Below are 25,240 nucleotides of genomic sequence, written 5' to 3' on the forward strand. Positions count from 1 at the left end.
AAATGTCTATGAGATCCAACTGTAAGGCATTTCCTTAAGTATGGAATGAAGGGGAAGGGCCCAGCCCACGGTGGGTGGTGCCGTCCCTGAGCTGGTGGTCCTAGAGTCTATGAGAAAGCAGGCTGAGCAAGCCAGAAAAAGTAAGCCAGTCAGCAGCACCCTCCAAGGCCTCTGCATCAGCTCCTGCCTCCAGGTTCCTGCCTCCAGGTTCCTGCCCTGTTTGAGTTTCATCCCAACAACAGAAACCTGAACTAAGACAAATGGTATCAAAAGAGCTCTTCCTAGCTTCCTCCCACATAAATTCTGCCCATACCAGAGTCTATTGAAACAGCCTCCAGATGTTTGGAGGATGCTGGAAGATAGGATGAGAGATGTCTCAGCCATATCTGGTCTACACAGCTCTGTAGTGTTATTTTGTGTTGCCCTAACCCTGGATCACCTCTTCCCGCTTCCCCAGATTTTCCTCCTCCTGGGCTCCAAAGAGCCTGTTTGCTATGGAAAGATGAGCAGTTAAGCCCCTCCTTTACTAGCTACAGCTTGGTGTCAGCATCTGGAGATTCAAACATTGGTTTTGTCCTTTTACTGAATAGAAAATCCCAGTACTTGTCTGGGAGACCACACACAGTAGCTGAGGTCCAAGATGCCCCAAGGCAGTGGCGGTGGTGGTGGTGCTGGTGGTGGTGCTGGTGGTGGTGGCGACAGGGGGGTGGGGTGGTGGGAGTTCAAGCTTGGTCAACACTTTGACTATGGGTAGTGACCATCAAATCTTCCTTTGCGGTAGGCTTACTATCTCTTCGCCCTTTATGGTCCACTCAGTTGTTTGGCGGTCAATCTACTAGTGTGATGCCCACCACTACCAAGGTGAGAAGGCCTGGTCCAACTCCACCCTGAGGCTTTCCGGCTCCTCTTCCTATGTCACAAAGGGTCTCTTCGCACAACCCTGTAGAAAGTGCCAAAGTGGGGTTTCCTCAGACACCTAAAGGGCAGGTTCCTTCGGGGTGTTTCCCAACAGTACTACCCAAACCTGGTCAGGCTCAGTTTGCTTTCTTGAGGCACAGCGCTCGATGCCTAGGGTCTAGCCTTCAGCTTGAAGCACCAGTGCCCCAACCCCTGCCTGGCCCGAGGTGGTCATGAAACAGTCAGAGGTCACCAGGCTGGGTGCGGCTGCGTCCCCACCCCCCACGCACGCACAAACGCCGGGTCGCCCGAACCCTATGCCCCGCAGCGTTCGATCTCAGGACCGGGACACCCTGGGCCACGGTGCCCTTGGCTCGGCGCGCGGCGCTGTAGCAGCGCCCGCCTCCCGCTTCCCGCCTCCTGCCTCGGTGGCCGCGTAGGGTAGGTAGCTGGGGGGACCGGAAGGATGGCGAGGAAGTCGGAGAGGGTTTCCTGAGATGAGAGATTACTTCCGTCCGCGCGCTGGCCTCTCTCTGGAGCCGGCTGGCTGGGGCTCGGGGAGCGGGGTGTGCGGGGCTCGGCCGCGCCTTGCCACCTGCAGCGCCGGGGCAAGCCCCGGGGCCTTGCGGCTACGCCTCATCCCGGCCATCCTTGCAGGTGGGAGTCGAGAGCATCTCCAAGCGCCCAAGCATGGTGGCCAAACAGCGGATCCGGATGGCTAACGAGAAGCACAGCAAAAACATCACCCAGAGGGGAAACGTAGCCAAAACCTTGGTAAGGCGGGGGCGGCGCCGGCCGGGCCGAGCTGGCAGGACCCGCGGGGCGGAGCGGGGCGGAGCGGGCGGGCCACGGGCTCCGAGCCAGGCCTCCCAGCCCCTCCTCCGGGGTCCCGCAGGCTGGGGGACCCAGCCGGGCTCTGGGGGCGCAGACTGCTCTGCTTTCTCATGGGCGGAGAGGGCTCTGGTTGGTGGAGCCTCTCCAGAAGAGAATGAGCCATCGTCCTTGAAAAAGGCTAAAAGCTGCATCTTAAGGGGCCAATGAAACCAACTGGGCTAAAAGCCTAGTAGGTGAATGAATGAATGAACGAACGAACGAGGGAACGAACGAATGATAGAATGCCACTTATCCCCAGTTCTAGACTCCGCCCCTGGACTCTCCCTACCCCCATGCTAAGGTTTTCTTTCCACCTTTTTTTGTGATGATCTGTCTCTTCTCCCTGTTCATACATACTGAAAGGATTTAAAGTAGGGCGTGAGTTTCCGAGCTACATTTCGCTCCACCCTCCTCTTTCTCTTCGTTACTGCCTAACGTTCACCCTATAGATTCTGGCTCATTATGATGTTGTAACTGTAGAGATCAGCTTATTGCCCGGGGTTCTTTGCTCCCAGACCGTGTATTAAAGCTTTACCCCTGGAATCTTAAGTAAACTATGTACCGTAGGTGCAGAGGTTTCCTTAAGGAAACCAGGTTGTCTGTTACAGAAAATGTCAGGCCTGTGACTTTGAACCATCCAAGGCTTGAGTGGGTTGCATCGGATTCGAAGAACTGGTTTGCAAAGGCGCCTGGAATCTATTATCCCCTAAGATTAAGGGGAAGTCCAGCCGAAGCTTGGGGTTTGTCTGGAAACTCAGACTTGATGAGGCAATGCCTTTTAGCAAAGACATTATGTTGGTTTGATTAACTGAGGGAAAAGCTGGATATGTAGTCATCACACCGGAATTCTTGTTAAACCAAGCAGAATTGTGGCAGAGAAGCCATGGCGTCAAACTCCACTCAGAGCTTTATACACAGTTCCTGGCTTAAGTAACCCTTAAAATTCCTTCTTTGGGGAACTAGAGCATTTAGCTGCCAAGGCACCATAGAATGGGAACCATATTTTTCGAAGGGTTCTGTTTCCCCCATGAGGTTTTACTGGGTGGGGGCGGGGAGCCACTGCCCAAGTTGACATTAAAGGTAATTATTTTATGCACCTAGCAGTTCATTTCTTCCTTCTCAAGGTGGCAGACCCATCTGCTGACATAGTGGAAATAAGTAGATGTGGCTCTTTCTAATGAGTGAAGGAATCCGAGTTCAGATGTAAAATGATCTCAGTTGACAGCTTCTGTGGGGGCCAGGGAAAGGACTCAAACACTGATTTATCTGCAAGGCTGTTTTCCCCATTGGCCTCCATAGACTTGAGAGAATGTTGAGGGCCTAAAACAAAGCAAAAAAATTATTGGCTTCAAAATAAGAAAATAAAACGGGAAAAGGCTCTGTAGTGGATGTAGCTAGCCATCTGCAATCCAACACAACTTTCCCAGCTACATTTAAATCCCATTTAATGTATGGTATAAGTGCACTTAACAGGTTCTGCTGTACCACGGATGGCCCTCCTCAACAATGCTGTGGCGCCTACGAGGACCTGTAATTGACCACACTAAATTTGTAATGGAAGGCTTCAAAACCAAGCCCCCATAAACGTCTGCTTCCAGTTGTTTTGAAGGGGCTTTTGGTTGGTCACATTGTAAGTGGATCAGCATCCAAAAGGAAAACAAAATTTTTCTCTGTAAATCCTGAATCTTCTTGTTTTAATTACAAGTCAAATGTGGTTGTACTTTGATCGAAGTTTCTAGGTTATTTCTCCGCCAGTGAAGTGAGCCAATTCAAGCCAGATTAGATTAAAGACAGGTTGACTGGGAAGCAGCTCTTGGTCAAATTCACTGGCCCCACGGAAGGAGACTACTGAAGTCACCATAGGGTGGTGGGGGAGAGAAAGGGGGCATGCAGAAGAGAAGAAAACGAGAGGGAGACAGAGAGGAGACCAAAATAGGAGAGAGGGAGAGGGAGAGGATAATGAAGAGGGAGAGGGAGGAAGTGAGGGAGAGAGAGAGAACATCAAAATGTCTGGATATAAGGAAGAGCCTCTGGGAGAAGGACAGCCAGGCCCAGCCTCTGGCCTGGCAGGGTTGGGGGCAGGGTATGACAGGAAGAGACTGAGGGATGCCTCCGGACCTGGAGGCCAAGTCTGCTTTGATATGTAAAATATGCACCTCAGTCCCTTGTCTGCATCTGAGGCCAAACGTTAGTAACTAATCCTGTGTAGACTTAAGTAAATGGGAACAGATTTGCAAGTTCCAGTTGAAAAAACTCAAGCTCACTGTTCAGAAGTCAGCCTCTGTCACTGTATGTGCGGATGCTTGTCTTTCATGATTAGCTAATGGCTTTTGGGTAAACAAATGTTTCCCTCCCAGATTGATATAAGAAACAGAAAATGAAGGGCTGTTCAGGGGTTGGACAGTAGGAATTCCTCCACAATGTAAGGGAATTTAGGTTGCAGACTTCTGGGCTGCCCTGCAAGGATTTTATCAGAGAAAAAGACAGCCCTTCATATGTTGGGCCCTCATGTTTGAGGTGAATCACTGTAGAGACACCTTTTCCTCTGTCGTTTGCAGCAGTACAATGGTGCTCATGTGGGCTGTACTGGCACCCCACTGGCACTTTCCAGGAAAAATTAAGACTCTCTGAAGGGATGTACTGGCGTTATGATCAGCCGTGTGTTCCAGGGCTCTGAAAGTCCACAACTAATTTCCATTCACTGGGGAATGTCTTCCAAAAGGGTTTTGTATTATATACACCGGGCTATGAGATGATAATTTGGGCTGTAGGTATAAAATACAGGACTCTACTTGGCATCCTTAGTAGCCAAGTGATTCATATAGAGACCCGTGGGTTCCCTTATTTGATTTGCTGGGAATCGAGCTGAGGTAAATGTTTTCATACTGTGCCACGAGTTACAACAGTGACAACGCAATTGGTTTCTGAGAGAAACTAGGACAGTAAGGTTCTAGAAGAGAGCCGGGAAGGGCAGATGTCACACTCTGCTCAAGTGACTTTAAAATCTGTTGTTTACTTGATATGAGGTTAGCCAATCTTGGTGACACAGTAAAGTTTTTATTGTGAAATTCTTAAAGAATTACTTGGTTCTTTTCCGGTCCAAAGCAACGACCTATTACATTGTGATTCCCCGGGATGCATGCTGGTCAAGGCCAAAGAATGAATGGTTTTAATCTTCAGTCAAAATCAAGCTGCTATTGACACATTGCTCTCTATTTCGATGTCTAGCTAGTCAAATCCCAGGATGCCCCACTCATTATCATCAATTACAAAGTCTTGCTATGAGGACGGCCGAGCACGTCACTCGGTTGGTAGACTTGCTGCACAGCATGCAGGCGTCCCCTAGTATGATCCCTAGCACCACATAAAGCTGGGAATGGTGCGGCATGCCTGTAATTCCAACACTTGGGAGGTGAAAGGGGAGAAGAGGAAGGTCAGATCATCCTTGGCTACACACCGAGTTCAAGGACAGCCTAGACTAGAAGAAAACCTAAATAAATAAATAAATAAATAATAAATAAATGGACAGTAACCTTTGTAGACTCACATTTTACCTGACCTGCGAAATCACTTCTAATGAAACGTGCTTGCTCATTCATTCTTAAATGAATGTTTATTATCTTCTTTCTCTAAGTCTGTGACAGACTGTGCTCGACATTGATGCCTCAAAGAAACTCATTGCCAGTCCTTGTGGGGCCTGTGGTACAGTAGAGAGATGGCTATTAAAGATGTTCTCTGGGGAGTCAATAATTCTAAACTATAAAAAAAGTCAAGAAAATGTGCTTGGTCGTACAAATGACACGCCCGAGTAAGATAGAGACGAAAGACTAGGACGGTAATAGGTGATTTGAGACCTGAAAAATTGTAGGTTAATCTATTGGAGGAGGAGGGGGGAGGGGGAGGGGGAGGAGGAGGGGGAGGAGGAGGAAGAATTCGTATTTTTTTCAGTACAGGGGACTAAGACCAGGGCCTTGTGCATGTGAGGCAAGTGCACTACCGCCGAGCTGTGTAATGAAATAGGGTTGTCCTATGTGGCCCAGGCTGGCCTTGAATTTACTATATAATCTCACCATCAGACTACCTTAGCCACCTAATTGCTGAGATTCTAGGTCTGTGCCACCAGCAAATGAAGAATATTATTAACTATAGAACGGCAGGTATCAGTAAATACAGCCTGCTTTTGTAGTTGTAATACAATGAACTTTTCCAGAAAGCACACCGAGGAAAACTTTGCACGGTTTTGTTCAAAAGTTGACTAAAACTCCGCACAGCATGTCAGAAAAGTATTTCCTCTGCAGCAACAGCACCAATCATGTTCTTTTGAAACACTAATGGCGGCACCGTGTAGCTGCCAGATCTGCATAGACACGAACGTTTCTCAGCCTGCACTTTACAGCGTTGAGTATACAGTCAAATGTTCACAGCCTTTCACCGAAGCCCACAGCTTGAGTTTGTGATTTGCTAGGAAAGTAAACGTTTGCAGATTGTCTCTCCTCCCGGTGTGCTTCTCTCTGCACGCTCTTTAGGTAGACTGAGTGCAGCCTATCTTTTGCTCGAGCTATTGAGGAAGCACCCTCAGTTTTGTGCCCTGCCCCTGTTCTTCCTTGATTCTTTGGGTTTGATAAGTCACTGCTTTTTTTCTGATGCCTTCCCTAAGCCTAGGTTGTTCCGTCCATTTATTTGGTCTTTAGGAGCAGCTGCACGCAGGCCCAAGGGTGTCGGCAGAGGGATGTTCGTATTACACCCTCGTGGAGCCCTGAGTTAAGCTAACCGCTATGCGCTCCCGACAAGTTGCACGTGCACACCAGCCTAAGAGCTATCCGTATTGGCGACACACCAATCTGGAAGACAGACACACCTATGCACGCACTCACTCGCCAGTTAATTTTTAATATGCCTTGACTAGCTCAAAGGCTGGGCCTCCCCGTGGCTAGCATACATTTCCCTCTAGTACTCCAGGTTCAACACCTTCTAGACCTATGTTTTATCTTTGTTGCCCTGTTACCTTCTGGGCCGCCCCTCCCATAGCTTTCCCTTTTCACCTACATTTTGGATGTATTTTCTTCTGCAGCTCTAAATCTGATCCGTTTCCCCCGAGACATGGCGTTCCCTCTTTTCCTCTCTTCTAGTTCCTAGCCCTTGCAAATCCCCAAGTCCCGCCTCAGTCTATCTGCCCGACCATTGGCTATTGACTCTTTATTGATTGGTCAAAAACCAATTGGAGACAAGGACCTTTAGCATTTGGATGTGTAGATTCCCGATTTGGGGGGCAGGGTTAATTCAAAGCATTAGAACCCATCCCCAAGAGCTCTTGTTTTGAGAAGAGCATCAGGCATACCAGGCTCTGCAGAGCCAGCCGTCCTGCTTGCCAGTGAGCAGACTTCTCAGCGTTGCAAACATCTTTAAGGCTTCCGAGCTCGCTTAGAATATGTTGCTCCTCTATCATCCACTCCTCAGAACGCTTTCACGGCAACAAGGACTTTCTTTATTTTTAATGTACTGATATTTTGGGGGGAATGTCTGGTCCTTCTGGGAATGCACGGACACAAGAATGAAAGACGAATCTGGTCATGAAAGACAGCCACGCTCAGTAATGAATTGAACCCCATCTCTCACTCAGTAGCAAACTTTGAACTTCAAGTTATCAGCTGCAGAATGGGAATCATCATCATCGTCATAATAATCCCTGCACTGGGCACTGGGTCTGGAGATAACATACATGGACTGCATGGACTCTGCTTTCAACAGACGGACACAGTTATTCCTTGTCAACATCACTAGCCCTTAGAATCACTACATACCTCAGCCACCTCCACGACACTATAGACCACCAGTTCATTAATAGTAATCAAGTAACGAATGACTTGTTTTACAGAATTTAGCTCAGTCCTTTATAACTGGCTTTACTCAGCCATCTAGACCCACTAAGAGTTGCAACCAGGCCTTCCATCCATACACAGTAGGATCCTCAGCACATGTGATACCTGTCAGCGCCCTGTAAACATTTCCCGAGTCAGTGAACCTAACCTTAATTTTTCTATTCCCTTACAGAGGCCACAAGAAGAGAAATATCCCGTTGGGCCATGGCTGTTGGCCCTGTTTGTTTTTGTTGTCTGTGGCTCAGGTATGGTATCTCACTGAATTCTAGCCTGTGTTCTCCACTGTCCTTGAGAAAAAACCATGTTTTGTCACAACCTAAATACACGAAGGAGTATCTGTTTGGGGTTCAAGTTCATTGTGGCCTTAAATTTTAATCTTAATGGGTTTTGATTTATCTTCTATTCCAAGTATGGCGAGACAGATTTCATACACTATCAAACCATAGTCATAAAGTGATTACAGGAAATTAAATGTGCTACGTATGCTGTGGAGGTCATTTGAGTTGTTTTGTGGAATACTTATCTGCTCAAGATAAGTCCACATTCCAAAGACAGGGAGAGGCCTTAGGCCTTACTGCATTCTATAGAAATCTCAAACAGAACACAGCCTTTGACCTAAGCCATAGATACAGGTCTCTTGATACTTTGGTTTGGAAGTTCAGAGAGCTGTGCTTAAAAGACTTGCGAATACATATACCTGTATGCACAAGGGACATGAGCAAAAACAAAACAAAACAAAACAAAAACCATACAGTTCTGGTTGAATGCTATTGGTGGAGCCTTGCCTGGGTTCCTGAGTTACATGTGCTAAGTGTATGCGGTTCTGGTAAGTGGATATTACTTTATCTAAATGTAGGGCATAGCTTCAGGGGTCCACATCCTTCTCTGTCACCTCTGTGTTTCTGAGGACAGGGAGTGCAAGAAGTCTGTGTCTTCCTGTGTATGCTCAGGCAGAAGACGCACTTCTGCTCCACTATCAAGAGAAGGCCATCACCACTGACAGTCCATCTCCTTGACCTTCAAGAGATTGCTTTCCCAAGGTTACAGAAGCTCTGGGGCGGGGGCGGAGGGGGAGGGAACAAGATCTGAAGCACTTGGGGATATCATTGCTTGTGTTTGAAATATTTTAGAGAGAACTTGATGTTTCAAAAAGAGAAAATTACCTGCTTGAGAAGTAAGAAATCTTAGCCTTGTCACATTTCTCTGGGGAAAGTTACCTGGTGTATGAGTGACCTCATAACTGATTTGAATACATTCATCCAACCCACGACTGTTTCAAGGAATAGGGTGCTGACTTCCCAAAGAAGCAAAAACCCTATTCCTGGCCAGCTGCCATGGTGCACGTCTGTAATGTGTAATGCCAGTACTTGGGTAGCTAAGGCAGGAAGATAATCAGTTTGAGGACAGCTTTGGGGTACACAGGAAGTGCGGGCATTGACAGATTACCACCACTCCTGATTGTATTACCCTGCTTCTGTCACCGAGATCTGGTTATCTGTCTAACCCCTCATGCTTTTGGGGGGGGGCCCTATTAGCCATCAGGCCCCCTCCAGTCTTTCTTTATATCAGACCCCTGCTGGCCTCAAAGTGCATCCGTGTGCCTCTTTGGGGGTATCCAAAGAACCCCATACTCCAGCACGTCCTTTCCTTTGCTCTGGTCCTCATCATTTGAGACTGCGTCATTTCCTGGCTTCCTGTCTATCTCCTCCCACAGGAATGCAGTGTTTCTTTTCCCCTGAGTTTGTAGATCCTGCACAGTACTCGACACATAGCAAGTGTGGAGGTGGGCCAGTGGCTGGCGGCTGTGTAGGTGGATGGTCAGGTACTGCTCATACTACAGATAGATAACTGGTTTACTTTTCAAGAGTCAGTGTAAAGCTGCATGATTCTTGGTTGTCTTTCCACAGTGGCCAAGCTTGCAAATGGACACAAGAGGGTTGTTGACATTATGATTTGTTACTCAGCATAGTCAGTAGTGTTACACGACGTGCTCAACCTGTATCAGTGGAAACACTGTACATGAATGCAGGAGACTGTGTTGTGTTGGTTCTTCCTCCAAACCCCATGCTCCCAGACTCAAAACACATTTACAGAAACCTTGGCCACATAGCTAGTCTCTACTCTGACTAGATCGTAACTAAAATAACCCATCTATTCTAGCCTCTGTCCTGCCACGTGACCGGTTACCTGTGTTCAAGTACCACGTGTCTGTCTCATCTCACCTTTCCCGAGCTCCCAGATGGCCCACCTTCCATTTCCTGCCTAAGCCATAGGCCGTAGGCTTTTGATTGACAGGTGATACATCCATATAATAAATGTTCTTTCTACAAGATTGATCTATTAATACAGCACTTCCCCCTGTGTGGATGTATTCACCCGGAATTCACCACCTCTGATGTTCTGCCTTCACCTTCACCTTAAGCATGCCAGCCTACATTAAGACGTTATCTGTGCTCTTAAGGTTTATGGCCAGTGTATAGACAGATGGGCTTTGAACTTTGAGCCTCAAATATAATTATCCTCTCCCAGCGTTATGATCTCTGAGTGTATGTTATACCTCCAAGTCACCCATGAGAGGTCGAGACTCAGAGAAAGCCAGCCTCCTTCAACTTGACTTTGAATGTCTGCACCTTGCAGCCTTGCAGTCTGGCTCTCTGGCAGGTTTTAGAGTGCAAACTCCTTAGGAGTTTGTGGCATTGGCAGGGGTTGGCAAGGAGGGGAGCCTGGGGCAGCCCAGGACATAGCACCCCAGATTGACCACAGTGGCTCAGCAATAGTGGAGAAGGCCTTCCCCAGCACACAGGGCTGAGGAGAGGGACCTTCCTGCAGTTGAGTTGAGTAAGTATTGAGACAGAATGGGTGAGGAAGGTGAACCCCCAAGGAGGAATGGGACGGCCATAGGCACATATGCATCCCACCAGCCCAGTCACAGGCCCCGCATGATAACCCCTGATCAGGTGATAGGTAGATTCATAGCTAATGCATGTTTCTCTTTTAGCATCACAGTTTCTAGTGAGGACATTGTGGCCTTTCAATGTAGTCTACCTGGGTGCAAGTCAGTAGAGCAATCTGGTCTGACCTCTTTTTCCCAAATCTATGTCCCTTGCATAAATGCCACATGTCTATGACTCTCCTAGAGCCGGTCATTCTCAGGGACCAGCACTGTGGCCTGTGCAGGCTTTGTCTCCCCCCCCCCTTCCCCAGCTTGTCAGGTCCCTGGGATCTGGGCCTATGAGGAAGACCCTAAAGCCATGGACCATAGTGACTCAGAGAACAGACCACATACTACACCCACCCATCTCCTCCCACCTTTTTGCTTCTTTTGGGGGATATTGAAGATACCCCGAGGCCTCCTTCATGTTAGACGGTTTCCTACTGTGCTGCATAACCCTCCTGCCACTGTTTGTATGGCACCTAATGGTGAGCGATGAAATCCAACATGCTATACCTTGTCTGTCCCCTCTTAATGTGCTGCCATTTCCCCCAGCTCACACACACTCACACACACACACACTCACACACACACACACACACACACTCACACACACACATCTCACACACACACACACGCACGCACACACACACACACACACTCACACACACACACACACGTGCAAACACACACACACACTCACACACACGCACACACACACACTCACACACACACTCCCACACATCTCACACACACGCACGCACACACACCTACACAGACATGTGCACATATATGCAAAACATCACACACACACACACACACACATCACACACACACACGCATGCACACACACCACCCATGCGCGCACACACACACACACAGTCTCACACTCACAAACTCACACACGCACTCCCACACATCTCACACACACGCACGCACACATACTCACACACATCTTACACACACACGCACACACACACACTCACGCACACTCACACACACGCACACTCACACACACACACACACACGCCTCCTTTTAACAGCAGTAGTATTGTTTTATACACCTCAGCTCACACTGGCCACTGCTCTCCTGTCACTCTTCCCAATTTGTCCTTGCTGCACTACCATGCCATCTTTGTATGTGGCCCTTTCTAAACAGAACATGTCATGAAAAACACAGCTCTGTCCTCAAGGCCAGCGCTGCAGGATTAGTCATTCATCTCACAGAACCTTTCCTGCTCCTGACTTTCTCCCCCTTATGTCCTTTATGGGTCTTGGACTATAAACCCCTCCCCTCTCTTCTCTCCATTGGAAAGGATGTGATTTTTGCCAACTCTAGCCCCCGTATTGTTCCTCTGCTTTAGTAACGAGCCTTCCTCTAGACACTAGGATGCTGTACCCCCTCCTCCCTGAAGTTCCAGTTCTAAAATCCAGCAGGGGAAGATGTTCTCCTCATGTCTCACTGCAGAACAAGCGAAAGCCCCCACCCTGTTCTTACCCACCATGCTCCTGCAAGGTGGACTGGAGCTCGGTGAAGGGGTCTCACACCTGCAGTCACTCTGTCCTGCCCTTCTCCATCTCCTGCCTCTTTGCGTATCATGTACCCCTGGTGTAGGCAAAATTTTTGTCCCACTAAGTTCCGGAGACAGCTTATTGTGGTCTTCGAGCTACTACAGCAAGTGTCTCTTCATCTGTGCATTTTCACAGAGACACTGAGGACATGGTGAGGACTCACACAAGGGAAGATATTGATCATCCGTGCTTGTTCTTTGAACGTCTCTCGGCTTCCATTCCCTTATTTTATTAACCTACTTTCCTAGGTGATGATTGGTTGATTGAAGTGCCCTTTTTAGAAATAGTGTCACAGTACCGGTGGTAAATAAATATTCAGGTCAGGCTAGTAGTAAGAAACACATTTACTATTTTTTTTTCTCACTGTAGTCTCCGAGAGAATTAGGGGTGTCAGGAAGCTAGCATTTAAACCTATGTCATTCACTGGTCACCCTTGCTCCATTATGTGGAGAAGCTGGTTCACAAACCTATGAGAGTCTGGTATGGCTTTTTGGCGGCCCTTCCTGTGACTGTCCTCTCTTGGGGCATTTGCCCTTTCTGGAATCTGCACCTGGAGACTTCAGCCCACATCAAGGAAATGCTATCGACACACTGAGAAGTCAGATGAAGCAGAAGACCCTCCCGGGGCCGCCTGAAGTCACCAACGGCCGAGGCAGCTGCCTCAAACCTCCGATAATGAATTACCCAGAGGAGCGCAGGTGCTGAGGCTGCGTCAGCATCTGCGGAACCAGAACTCCACTGCGAATGCTGCCTCAAGCAAGGGACCACTCTACTCCAGTAAGAGCCCTTGGAGAGAAGGAGAGAAACGAATCAGCCAGCCATGAGCATTCCAGGTAGTTAGATGAGTGAATGACAAGGCACAAGTTAGTACTCTCAACGTTGCCTTTCTTCCTGAGAAAATAGAGGTAAAGGCTGGGCGTGGTGGTACTTTCCCGTAATTCCGCACTTACTCAAGAGGCTGAGGCAGGAAGATCATGAGCTTGAGGCTAGTCTCCAGTAAGACTCTGACTCAAGGGGGGAGGGGCAGTCTACCACAGATGTTGAATGGTTCTGAGGAATCTGGCCCATTTCAAGCCCAAACCTGTCCTCACTCATTCCAAATACCAGCATCTCATGGAAAATGTCAGCCCGGCTCTGGAGGGCTTGCTTCATTTCTCCTTCTCCCAGACTGTGTGTCTAACTGGTAGACCCAGCCTCAACTTTCCACTCTTGGTCTATCAGAAAACCATCAGCCAGCATGCCTGCCTGCCTCTTGCCTCCGAGGATGAGTGAGCGCGGTTCTCAGGGCTAACACTGGGTCCCAGTAACAGAAAGGAAGCATCGCCATGCAGGCCAACCTCAGAGAATGGTGGCTTTACACTGGCTGAGCACAGTGTTTCATTTCCTTAAAGCAAGGCTAATGCTCCCACCGTGTGTAGTTTTCCATGTGAGGTTCAAAACAGGGAGACCTGTGTGTTCTTTTGAGACTGCTGCTGCCCAACCGGGACATCTCTGGACCATTTCTTGCTTTGTTACGTTTTGTTTAATTTAGTAACTGGCTTTATTTGTATTAATACTATATAGATTATATCTGAAATGGAAAACTTATTTCTCTATCAAATACCCGCTCTTAGCCTGGGATTTGGAAGTCCTTGAGCCTGCTGAACTGGCTGGATTTGTTTCTCTCTCCTTAATCTCTTCAGATACAGACCCATACTGAAGCCTATGGAATTCAAGTGTCCTGTGGGAGGTTGTGTACTCCCCTTTGTCCCCCTGTCCCTCTTCTCATCTTCTCCTCCCTCAGTCAATGGGGCCTCTTTACTGATAGCCATCTCTGGGAACAGTCAATCTTGAGTTTCCAAGCCATCCCTCTCTGCAGGATGGTTTGTAGTGTTGGAGGACTGCTTGCTTTTATCTCAAGACTCAGAGACAAGCATCTTCCAGAATGTCACCCTGTGACTGTTCCCCTGCAGAGATACTGTCACACAAATATCCCAGCTGCTATCTCCTCGCTCCTCTTGCAGACTTGAACACTTGCAGACCTGATGCTACTCCCCAGACCACTGATAGATTCCCTCCTGACTATGTGTGCACCAGACTATAATTCCTAGGTCCCTCCTCCTTCCCTTCATCCTCTTCCTCTTCGGCTAGTGTTTTTACCTTGTAATGGTGTGGACTGAACCAGGGCCTCTTCACATGCTTAGAGAAAACACAGACATTAGGCTATACTCCTAGCTCCCCCTCCCCAAATCCTTAGACAGTAGGTAGCAATCGATTGGTGATGTCTGCCATGTACGTGGTTATGGTCACCAGAGCCAAAAACCTCTTGTCATCCGTAGACTGAACTCCTCATGGTATTCAGAGAACAACTCTGTTCAGTGTTTTCCACTTTCCTCCTCATCCAAATGCCTTCATTTGCTCTTCTCTTAATAAGCTCTCTGGGCAGTGATTTAAATTTACACTTAGCATGTGCATACTTCGGTGGTCTTACAGTGCCCTTTATCTCTCCTGAGCCCCGGCTATGATCCTGTATAGTAGCAAAGAGCAGCAACTGAGGTGTTCTCTTTGTGGCAAGGATGTAACCCGTTCTATCCTCAGCTGGATCCTGTTCCAACTGCAGCGGGGGTCAGTGGAGCCATTTAATCCCCAGCATCCTTTGCTTCTCTGCCAGAACCTCTTAAATGGCAGTCAACACCGCTGTTCCTTCCCAGGCTATTCCTCCCTTATGTATCCCTAACTTCAATGTTATTTCTTCTCTCTGTCTGACCTGAATATTCACTCCCTGATTAGACATTGAGAGTTTTAAGGGTTTCCAAAGCCTGGGCGTTCTTGAGCTTCTGCGTCAAGGGGAATGTGCGGTGGATAGAATTAACTAGTGACTGTCATTCCCTCCATCTTCTGTGCAGGATAACTTTCCAGTGAGTGTGTGTTTTATAATCACACGATTTCTGAGAACAGAACCCTGGATGCACGTTCTTTAGCCCTTTTTCCACGGAAGGCTGGGGACTTCTGCTAAAAGCTTGGTAAATTAAGGAGCAACTGTTAAATGAAGTGGTGGTGTGGTTGCTGTGTTTGTGTATGTTAGGCAATGTGTAGGTTTCTACCTGTGTTAATACACATAGATTCTGTGTTTGTGTGTTTGTGTATTTGTATGCCTGTGTGTTCATGTATAGATACGTAGGTTTATATATGTGTATATTTATATATACATGTGTTTCTGTGTCCGTGTGTTTAATGTGTATATGATTATTGAACTGTAGATTTAGGTCTATGTCTATTTGTGGATTTCTAGGTTTCCATGGGTTTGTGTCGGACATGTGCTTGTGCGTCCATGTGTAAGTTGCTACGTGGTCATATATATATTATATATATATATATTATATGTATATAATATATATATATTTAGGTTTCTATGTGTTTGCGAATCAATGTATAGTCATGTGTGTTGTATGCCTGTGTCTATGTCTGTGTGCATGTGTGTAAGATGTGTTTCTGTGTATGTGGAAGGGATAGGGTGTGTGTTGAGGAAGATGACTGCATGTGTCTCTATATGTTGTATATACGTGTGCACACGTGTATGTGTGTGTATATTATGTGTACAATTGTGTCCATGTGTATGTGCCTGTGTGTGTGCCTGCATGTTATCTGTACGTATGCATGTATATCTGTGTCTATGTATCTTTATATGTATGTGTTTATAAGTATCTCTGTGGTTTATGCATATTTGTGTGTGTGTGTGCGCGCACGCGCGCGTGTGTATGTGTCTATGTATTTATGTGTGTGTGTAGGGTGGGGGAGCTGTTGCCCTGTGTTGTTAGATATTCTGATTTCCCTATCTGTACAAAGTGGCAACCATCTTTCCTCACCAAACAGTAAATTGGATCTGGCTTTTCACTACAGAGGTAAAGCCTTTGAGCACAGAGTCTGCTCTGTTTATCTGTCACTGTACAGCCAGCTCCCCTTTTCTGGGTGGGGACAGTGCATTTGTTTGTCACTGACTGCCTGCACTTTTCTCCTGGACTCTCCAGGGACTCTGCCTGCAGGAGGTGGATGTGGGGACAGAGATCGCATATCACAGGCAGGTCCTTTTTCGGGACAGCTCGTTTAGAATTGATGTGAAGTGATTCTCTGTCATGTTCTCGGCAGGACCTGAACTCTTCCCCAGTGCCCTGCCTCAAGTGTCAGATAGTCCACCTCCGACCTTGAGTGGATGCCCTGATAGGCATTTTCAGTGAGGCCACACCCTGGCCTTTCATGTTCAGGATGATATGGGGGAGGGAAAAGACAGTCATGCGCGTGGCAGAAACACATGGAAGAACAAAGAACTTCTCCCCTTAGCATCTTCTGCCCTGTGCCCCCTGTGTGATGCTCATGTGGTCACCAGCAGTGTGGTGACATGTCTTTGAGCCCAAGGCTCAGACACCAAAGTAAGACCTTTTGCAACAGCTAAGAAACTCTTTTGTGAAAGGCGGCGGCTGCTGCTGCTGCTGCTTTTGGAGTGTGTCGGCTACAAGCCACTGTGTGGACAGAGTTACTAAGAGTTCTAACGCCAAACCCAGCCTCTGCTGAAACCTGGTCTGGCCACCTACTTCCCAGCTGTGTGCTCTTGTCCAAGTTACTGACGCTCACTCTACACCTCACGTCTCAAATTGTTAAAGAGGGTGGAGTGGTTCTGAACTCCCAACCCTCCCTTCTGAGGATGGGCACTTACCGGATAAAAAGCTCAGCGACAGCATGGTGATGGCTTTCTGTTTCTTCTTACTGTAATGCTGCCCTGGCTCTTGTCCATATGGCCTCCCTCCCGCCTGCCACCTTTCCAGTTAGCTTCCGACCAAGATTGTAAATGCTTAATTAAACCTGTTTAGTAACCCCGCTTCATTCTGGTACTGTCATACATGGTGCAGTAGGGAAGCTCTGAGCTACCAAACTGCCTGCCCCATCTTGACCAGCTGCTCTAACAGGGAGATGTGGAGAGAGAGGGAACCTATTCTCTGCTTTAAAAGGAACTCATTATAATCTAGGCCACAGCGTGTGAGCAAGGTTTGCCCCTACTGTTTCACTTACCACTTCCTGAGGACTCTGGGCATTTGTCTCTCGTAACCACACAGCCCCTAACAAGGAGGCTACTAGGCCCTCTTCCCAGACCATAAAACTGCCACACATAGAAGAAAAAAAACCCCAGCCAGAATTTCATATCAAAAAATTGAGATAGCTAGTTCCCAAACCTAGCTGGTTCCATGGTCTAAAGGTTAGCGTTCTAGACTTTCTGTTGTCCCACATTCCCTCTCAAATATTTACCTAAAAGTACTGTGGAGCAAAAGTTTGCTAACTTTAGACCTTGCATATGACTACATTGAATAGAGTGCCTGTTAGAACATCCTCTGGATTCTGTTGCCAGAGAACTGTTTTCTAAATATCCCAGATGTCTAACCATCTGCTTCAAAAAGCAGAGATAGCTCCCAACCACGGGCTGCTCTTTCATTGGTGCCCCAGTCACAGGCTGCTCTTTCATTGGTTCCCAAGTCACAAGGCTGCTCTTTCATTGGTTCCCAAGTCACAAGGCTGCTCTTTCATTGGTTCCCAAGTCACAAGGCTACTCTTTCATTGGTTCCCAAGTCACAAGGCTGCTCTTTCATTGGTTCCCAAGTCACAAGGCTGCTCTTTCATTGGTTCCCCAACCACAGGCTGCTCTTTCATTGGTTCCCCAGCCACAGGTTGCTCTTTCATTGGTTCCCCAATGTTCCTATTCCCCTCCTTCTTTCCTGGAAACTTGCTCCAGGATAGACTTAAATCCCCAATGTTTACAGGTTGGCCACATAAATACTGGCTTTTCCTGGAGACTGCCAGAACATTCTGGAAACTGCTCCAGAGAAAGTCACCCCAGAGACCATCATGAGGTGCAATGAGAACCGGACAGCCCCAGAGGATCAAGTCGGACAGTCTGGAGGAGACATCTCAGCAGCCATCGACTCTCAAAAGGTGACCTGTGGCACTCTTTCCCTGTGCCCCTGTGTAGGCATCCCCATCTATGTTGATGACATCTTTCTTCCCTAACCTATCTCTGGCATTGGTCTTCTCTGGAACAGCCCGTGGAAAATGGCGCCTTGCTTATATCTTTGTGTTTCCCTCTCCAAGAGCGTACTGGGTCAGCTTTGCTCTGCCTTGTCTCCTGACCCGCTTGTTGGCCAGGGGACCCTTGCTTTCTTTAACTATCTTTTCTTCGTCTTTTTCTTAATAAAAAAATGAAGTTTGATTTCTATAGTTACCTTACCTGCCTAAAGGATATTGAACTGGCTTTGCTGTCTTCCTGGCAACTCTCCGATCTCTCTTATCATTAAGTATTTCTCTACAGTAGAAGAGGCCTTGAGCCTCCTATTGGAGCAGAGACCCAGTTTCTGCCTCTTTCCAACGAAACACGCCCCAGGGGTTCATGCACTTTCATGGCATTTCTTAGCTGTCACGAACAATGAAACTGTTGACATGGATACAGTGGCATCTCGGGGGTGTGCTGGCTTCCATGTGCCCTCAACCAATTTATATTTCCATCGGCAGGGAATAGGTTTTCTTCTTTCCTTCCCCACATCCTCACCAGCATTTGCAGCGTTTGAAGTCAGTGGTGTTTTGTTTTATTTTGTTTTTATTTTTTTTCCTTGATGAAAGCCATTCTGACTGGCATGGGAGAGACTCTCAAAGCAGTTTTGGTTTGCACTGCTTTAATGGCCAACGATGTTGATGACTTTTTGAAAGGCTTAACAACTGTCTCTTCGGTTCATCCGCTGATCTAGCTGGGGCTGGGTGGGATTTTTTTTTTTTTCCATTTGAGGATTGTTTGTTTTGGTATTTGATTTTTCTAACATCCATGAAAGAACTTTACAACACATTCTTAGGAGATTATGTCAGACGCCCATGTTTAAGATTGTCTGCTCCAAGGGGTTGGGGATTTGGCTCAGTGGTAGAGCGCTTGCCTAGCAAGCACAAGGCCCTGGGTTCGGTCCCCAGCTCCAAAAAGAAAAAAAAAAAAAGATTGTCTGCTCCAAGGTGTCAAAGGCCTTCTATCCAGAGGAAATATCTTTTGAGTTACAATTAAGTCATCATGTGGCAGGAGAAAGCACAGATTTCAGACAGAATAACCTGGGATAAAGCCTGTGGCTGAGCCAGGGAGTTGGGGAAATCACGAGAGAGCTCCCATACAAGGGAATCTTGTACAGGACAGGCAGGTAGGAGCCAGAGTCTGCAGGCCGTGGACGTCCTATTGAGAAGTTAGCAAGAAGTCCTTTCTGGTTTGCTTTACATAGGGGGTAACCTCATACTATCTGCTTCTATTTAAAGGCTAAATCTGAGTACCTCGCAGAAAAGGGATCGAAGAAGGGCCACAGTAGAGCAGTTGGAAGTCATTGCAGAGTTCAGGAAAGATGGTGGCAACCGGAACTAGGAGGTTGTCTGGGGCAGTAGAGAGAATATTTATCCCAGGATCCTCACGTAGAGTCCACAGGTCATCGTCAGTCAGAAGGTCATAGATAACACTAGAGCTCGCGGTTTACGTACAAGATGTAAGATGATGTCACTAATTAATCAGCATGAAGACAAAGTGAGAAAGCCGGACAGAAGCTAGATCCTAGACAGCAGAGATCCGCTGCTCAGGGACGGAGAATGCCATTGTGAGTGATCACTGGCTGAGTGGCCCTTAACTCTGGGCCAGGATGGGTCACCTCAGGAGAAGGAATATAACAAGGAGAGGCAAATCACACAGGAAGTGGAGGAACTCCAGTGTGCTAGCTCGGTATGTGGAGGAAGACAACCCCGTAAGTCTCCAAGTGAAGAAAGAGCCACAAAGAAGAAAGTAAGAGGCCAGGACGTCCCAAAGGACAAAAGAGGGGCATTTCGGGGGGGGGGAGCACTCAGTGGTAGGGAGGAGGGGAGTAAGTCAAGAGGAGGTGGAGGATCTTCACACTCAGTGATACAGAAGGGAGAGAGCAGAAGGCAGAGTGAGGGGTGGGGTGGAAATAGAAGGGAAGGGCTTGAAGAAGATGGTTTTGAGCAGCTGCCTAGAGGCGCGGACTAGCCGCGCAGGGAGATAGAACATCTGACACACTGAAGTTTGAGTTGGTTGAAAGAGGGGAAGGGAAGAACTTTGAGTGGTGAGCGTCTAAAGCAATGGTTCTCAACATGTGGGTCATGACTCCTTTGGGAATCCAGCGACTTTCACAGTGATCGACTAAGACCATTGGAAAACGAGTTTACATTACTACTTACAACCGTAGCAAAATTACAGTTATGAAGTAGTTATGGTTGAGGGCCACTACAACATGAGGAACTGTACTAAAGCGTTGCAACGTTAGGAAGGTTGAGAACCACTGATCTCTGATCCCTGAAGGCCAGGATCCCAAACACAGAAGAGGAGGTGCAGAGTCTGTTTGTGCTGACGGCCCCTGCTCCTGCAGAGACTTTCCTGAGCCCACTTGTGTCCTGCCCAGGGCCTGGTGGCTGTCCTGGAATGCCCGCCTCACTGCCCTCCTTGGCTTCTCTCTTCCCTCCTGTCTAGCCCGCCCCCGGCCCCGCCCCTGCAGCCCGTCCGGCTGTTTTCTCAGCTTTGTTCGCCCACCGTTAAGTTATTAACTTGTCAGGGTCTAGACTCTCTGCTTCCCCTCCTCTTTGACCTCGCTGCTGGCTCCCTTCCTGTTTGCAGCATGGGAAGTCAGCGTTCAGAGTGAGGGTCACTCTGCAGGGCAGTGTTGGCAAGCACATGGAATTTCAAGCAAAATAACTGGTATAAAATGTAGAAAACTCCTTGAAGACATCAGTACAACTGCAAGAGGAATAATAAACATCTCACCACCGTCTCAGATGTGAACTTAAAATAGACGTCAGTCATTTCTCCAAGAGGGAGCTGTTCTGTAGACAAATTAAAAGTTATAAATATTTGGCGTGCTATCTCAAGGCTTCAGTTAGGATCAGATATAAGTATCAAAGAATGTTCAAATAGACAAATTGTTTTAATATATGTCTTGGCTCCTCTGAGGCTTACCAGTTTCGCCTAATAGTTCTCAAAACAACGAACTGAATAGTCTGATCCTGACCTAGAACTTCTAAAGTCACAAATTAGCTTAATATGAGGTGTGATCGACTAAGACATAACCCATTTCCTCTTCAGTGATCTATGGCCCACGGGTCCTCAGGTGAAATTAAGGAAGAGGTAACGTTTTTAGTGTTAACTATGGGCAGGTAGACTTTTCCATAGGTCACCATATCTGTTCCTGGGAATCCGTGGTTTCCCAACAGAGAAAGTAGAACTCAGAACTGCAATTCCCCAGAGCTTCTGCCCTTCCAGGATGCAGAGCCTGTGCGTGCTGCTTTCATGGGCGTCATGGGCAAGCAGTGGTCCATGCTGTGAGAGTAAAACAGGCTCAGGGTCTAATCTGAAAGTTTGAAACCCAAAACGTCCCCAAAACTAAGAGGTTCTGAGTGCTGACATGACCCCCCACAGGTGGGAGGTTCTACATTTGACCTCATGCCATGAATGGGCCACGGGCAAAATTCAGGCGCACTAAAAGTATTGTATAAAATGATCTTCAGGGGATGGAGAGATGGCTCAGTGCTTAAGAACCCCTTATAACCTGCTTCACAGCACCCACATCAGGCCCAGGCACCTGAAGCTCCAGTTCCGAGTTTCTAGCCTCCAAGAGCACCAGTACACACATGATGCACACACCGATGAGCAGGCACACACACACACACACACACACACACACACACACACACATTTCTTTTAAAGAAATCTTCACTGTAAGTGTATGCTAGGTATAAAGGAAACGTACATAAATTCCATGTCTACAGTCGTCTCTCATTCCTGTAGTAGCTCCTTGCCTATGCATGGACCTCAAATCTAAAATAAAAAAGTCTGAAACATGTCTGGTCCCAGGCTGTTCCCATAAGCGGCAGGTATGACTACATGCATCGTGTTTTCGGTGTGTGAGGTGCCTTAGCGTATGTCGTATGGCTTAATCCCTTGACAGCATGGTGCTTGCTTTCTGAGGAGAGGGAATAACCTAGTTTATTTGTCCACTCACAGAGGCTGGGGTTCAACCCAGTTCCATCGTAACATAACCTTCTGGTCTTTGTAAAATCGCCTTGCTTGACAACATTACAATGACTCTCATCCCAGAACGTGACATGCATGTGGGTTTTTCCTAATGTATCTGGCTCTCTCGTGCCATTCCTACTGAGTCAGACCACTGTCTGCTTAATCTCCACTCTTGTCAGGCTTACTAGGGAAGACAGAAACAGCAGGGGGTTTTGGTTTTTGTTTTTTATTTTTAAGTGTTTAAGTTCTGGTGAGAAACTTTCCCACCCAGAGCCAGCCAAGGTCCCAAAATTAGCCAAGAAAACCTGTAAGCAAAGCCAGAATTAAATAGTGTATGTTGTTATCTTTACAGTCCTAAGTATCTATACAATCCTAAGTCCATTTAAGGTTAGTCCACAGCAGCAAAATTACCACGCACGAAGCGTAATGCCAGGGATGTGACCAACGGCAACAATCAGGAGACAAAATGAAAAGAGACGGAAGGAAGTGAGCAGGTGGGCAACACTGTCCCTCACAATGACCACAGCAAAGGATTGTTACCTGTTTCTCATTGTGACATGTGTGTGTGCTCACTGGGTATCCATGATGAGATACTGTTCATGTCATGACCAGCTTTCCCATTCAGTGTTGCTAGAGAAACACTTTACCTCCAGCGCGTGCACACACACACACACACACACACACACACACACACACACACACAGCCGCCCAAGGGAGATTTCCCAGACCCTGCTTTGGCATTTCTTCTTGTGAATTCCTCTACTGCCAAATCCTGAGATCCGCAATTCTCCGCAGGCTCAGCTTCTTGATGATGCTGTGATGGTGGCAAACGTGGAACATTAGTTCTCGGTCATGAAGCTTTGCTTCATGCACACAACTGGTAAAAATGTTGCAGGCTCTACGGTGTACATGAGACATACATGAATTTCATGTTGAGGCCTGGGACCCATTCCTAAGAAACCTCACTGCTATGCAAATATTTAAAAAAAAAAAACAACTTGAAATGTTCAACATTTTGGTCCCAAGCATACGGATAAGAGGATGAGAGCCTTTGAGCCGCCAGGCGCCTAGTGCCCTGAGGCGTTAGCATCAGCGTCCCAGATGACTCCTTGTCTAGAGGTTCCTCAGAGCCCCATGTCTGGTAGTCCCTTAGGAAGTGGAGCTTCCTGGGTATTTTCTGGGATGTCGTTCTGCAAAGAGGGAATAAGAGTCTTGACAGTTCCATGTTCTATTTTTCTATGGTGATTAAATGAGACGATGCCCAGCCTCCCTCTAAAAAATAAAAATCCTATTCAAGTACCTGTTGTTTCTAAGAGCCACTGATCACCGGGGAAGGTGTTTTTAGAAAGCAACAAGAGCAGAACAGACACACACACACACACACACACACACACACACACACACACACACACACACACACACACACATTTTCCCAAAGGCCAATAGCCCAAGCCAGGCCAGGTGTTACAGTTTTCCCCAAATACACCAGGTGCCCAGAAGTTCTCTTCGAGCTTGGGGCCCCCGCCCTGCTCCACATACCTACAGCTCAGCTAATTAAAGAGGGGACTTTCTATTCATCAGTCTTGCCCACACTAAGAGACGGTGGTCTGCAGAGTCACAAGGACGCTGGAAGACAGATGTGCTCAGGGTCGTGGGCAGCAGAGACCAGCCTTGTGTGTGCTCGGAACACCTGGCCTGCCCTCCCTCAGCACTGGCCGTTTTACAGGTCATGGCCATTTTGAAAAGGCAGACTCACTGAACTGCTTAAAGCGTGCGTTTCTGCACGAAAGCCCACATCTCTCTCCCCAGCAGCCCCAGAACATAGATGGGGAAGGAGGCCAGGGATATCTCCCATGCCTCAGGGTTTTCTGGCTGCAGCTCCTGGTGGAATTAGCAGAAGTTATCTATTAATCCCAGAGGCATCCATCAACAGCCAGAGCCAGGCTGTCTTTCTGAGAGAAATTCACTGACCCCTTGTTAACGTATCTAGGAAGTATCTAATCAGCTCTGAGCCAGCCAGCGAGGGGCAGGGTCAGCAGAAGCAGGCTGCTGGGAGGATCGGGTTTCCAACATTGGCTGTCTGCTTTCTGAGCTCTCTGTTTTCTTTCCTCTTCCAGCGATCTTCCAGATTATACAGAGCATAAGGATGGGCATGTGAGAGGGCCAGGATGTTGTATGCTGCTGCCCTCCTGCTGGCAGGTAAAGAACCACTGAGGCCTTCAGCGGGTCTATAGGAAGCGAACAAGCCATGGGTGATAGAAAGGCGGTCCCCCGTTCCCTCCCACTCCGTGGTGGAGGTCAGACCAAATTGCCTTCTCACAGGACATCTCCACGCATCTGTGTCCTCCAGCGGAAAGGACTCTGCTCTTCTGTTGACTGATCAGAAGTCACGTGGGGGGTCCTGGCAGCGGCGCTGTCTGTCTGGTTCCCCCGGTTTCACTGTGGTGTGCATGTGGCCCTCTGAGCGACGACCACCCCTTTACATCCTGCCAATCGATCTCTTCTGTGTCAGGAATTGGTTTTACAAATAAATGTCTTCATTCAACCTTAATACCACGTGCGAGTTACAGAGCGAAACACAAACAGCAGAGGGGCCGAAGAGGGACTGGATGGGGCCGGCTGGTGAGAACTGGGTTAGGCAATGGGGGACGACCAGAGCTGGGTTTACTGGGTCTCCACCCTGACTCCACAGCATTGCCTGAATGCAGCTACAGGCAGCTCTGATGGCCTCACTTTTGTTACACACTTGACTCGTTTTCTTTAAAAGGTGTGTTCATATATACTTGTGTATGTATGAATTTGGTTATGTATTTATCTCTTGTTTGGGTTTTGTTGTTCCTTTCTTCAGTCCAAAAAAGGTGCCTATGATGTGTGGTGCGGTCTGATTAGCTGTTATCTCTCTGTAGTCCGCCTAAAGGCAGCACAGACCCGGATGTCTCACGCCTCTTGGTGAAAACCACCCTGCCCCAGAGCCCAGCGGCTGACTACAGAGCCCCGAAGAGCACAGCAGAGCACAGGTCTCTTCAG

General features: G+C 47.8%; 1 protein-coding gene across 1 annotated transcript; it reads left to right on the forward strand.

Moving 5' to 3' along the window:
- The first annotated feature begins 1,199 nt into the window (after nucleotides 1-1,199).
- On the forward strand, nucleotides 1,200-24,764 carry Serp2 (stress associated endoplasmic reticulum protein family member 2). Its single transcript, XM_032917944.1, is given in 6 exon segments — nucleotides 1,200-1,269; nucleotides 1,272-1,338; nucleotides 1,555-1,583; nucleotides 1,586-1,671; nucleotides 7,822-7,894; nucleotides 24,331-24,764. Coding segments are annotated over 6 exon segments (351 nt in total). The 5' UTR covers nucleotides 1,200-1,214; the 3' UTR covers nucleotides 24,372-24,764.
- Nucleotides 24,765-25,240: the final 476 nt, after the last annotated feature.

The sequence above is a fragment of the Rattus rattus genome, chromosome 12 (assembly GCF_011064425.1).
Source record: "Rattus rattus isolate New Zealand chromosome 12, Rrattus_CSIRO_v1, whole genome shotgun sequence".
NCBI classification, from domain to species: domain Eukaryota; kingdom Metazoa; phylum Chordata; class Mammalia; order Rodentia; family Muridae; genus Rattus; species Rattus rattus.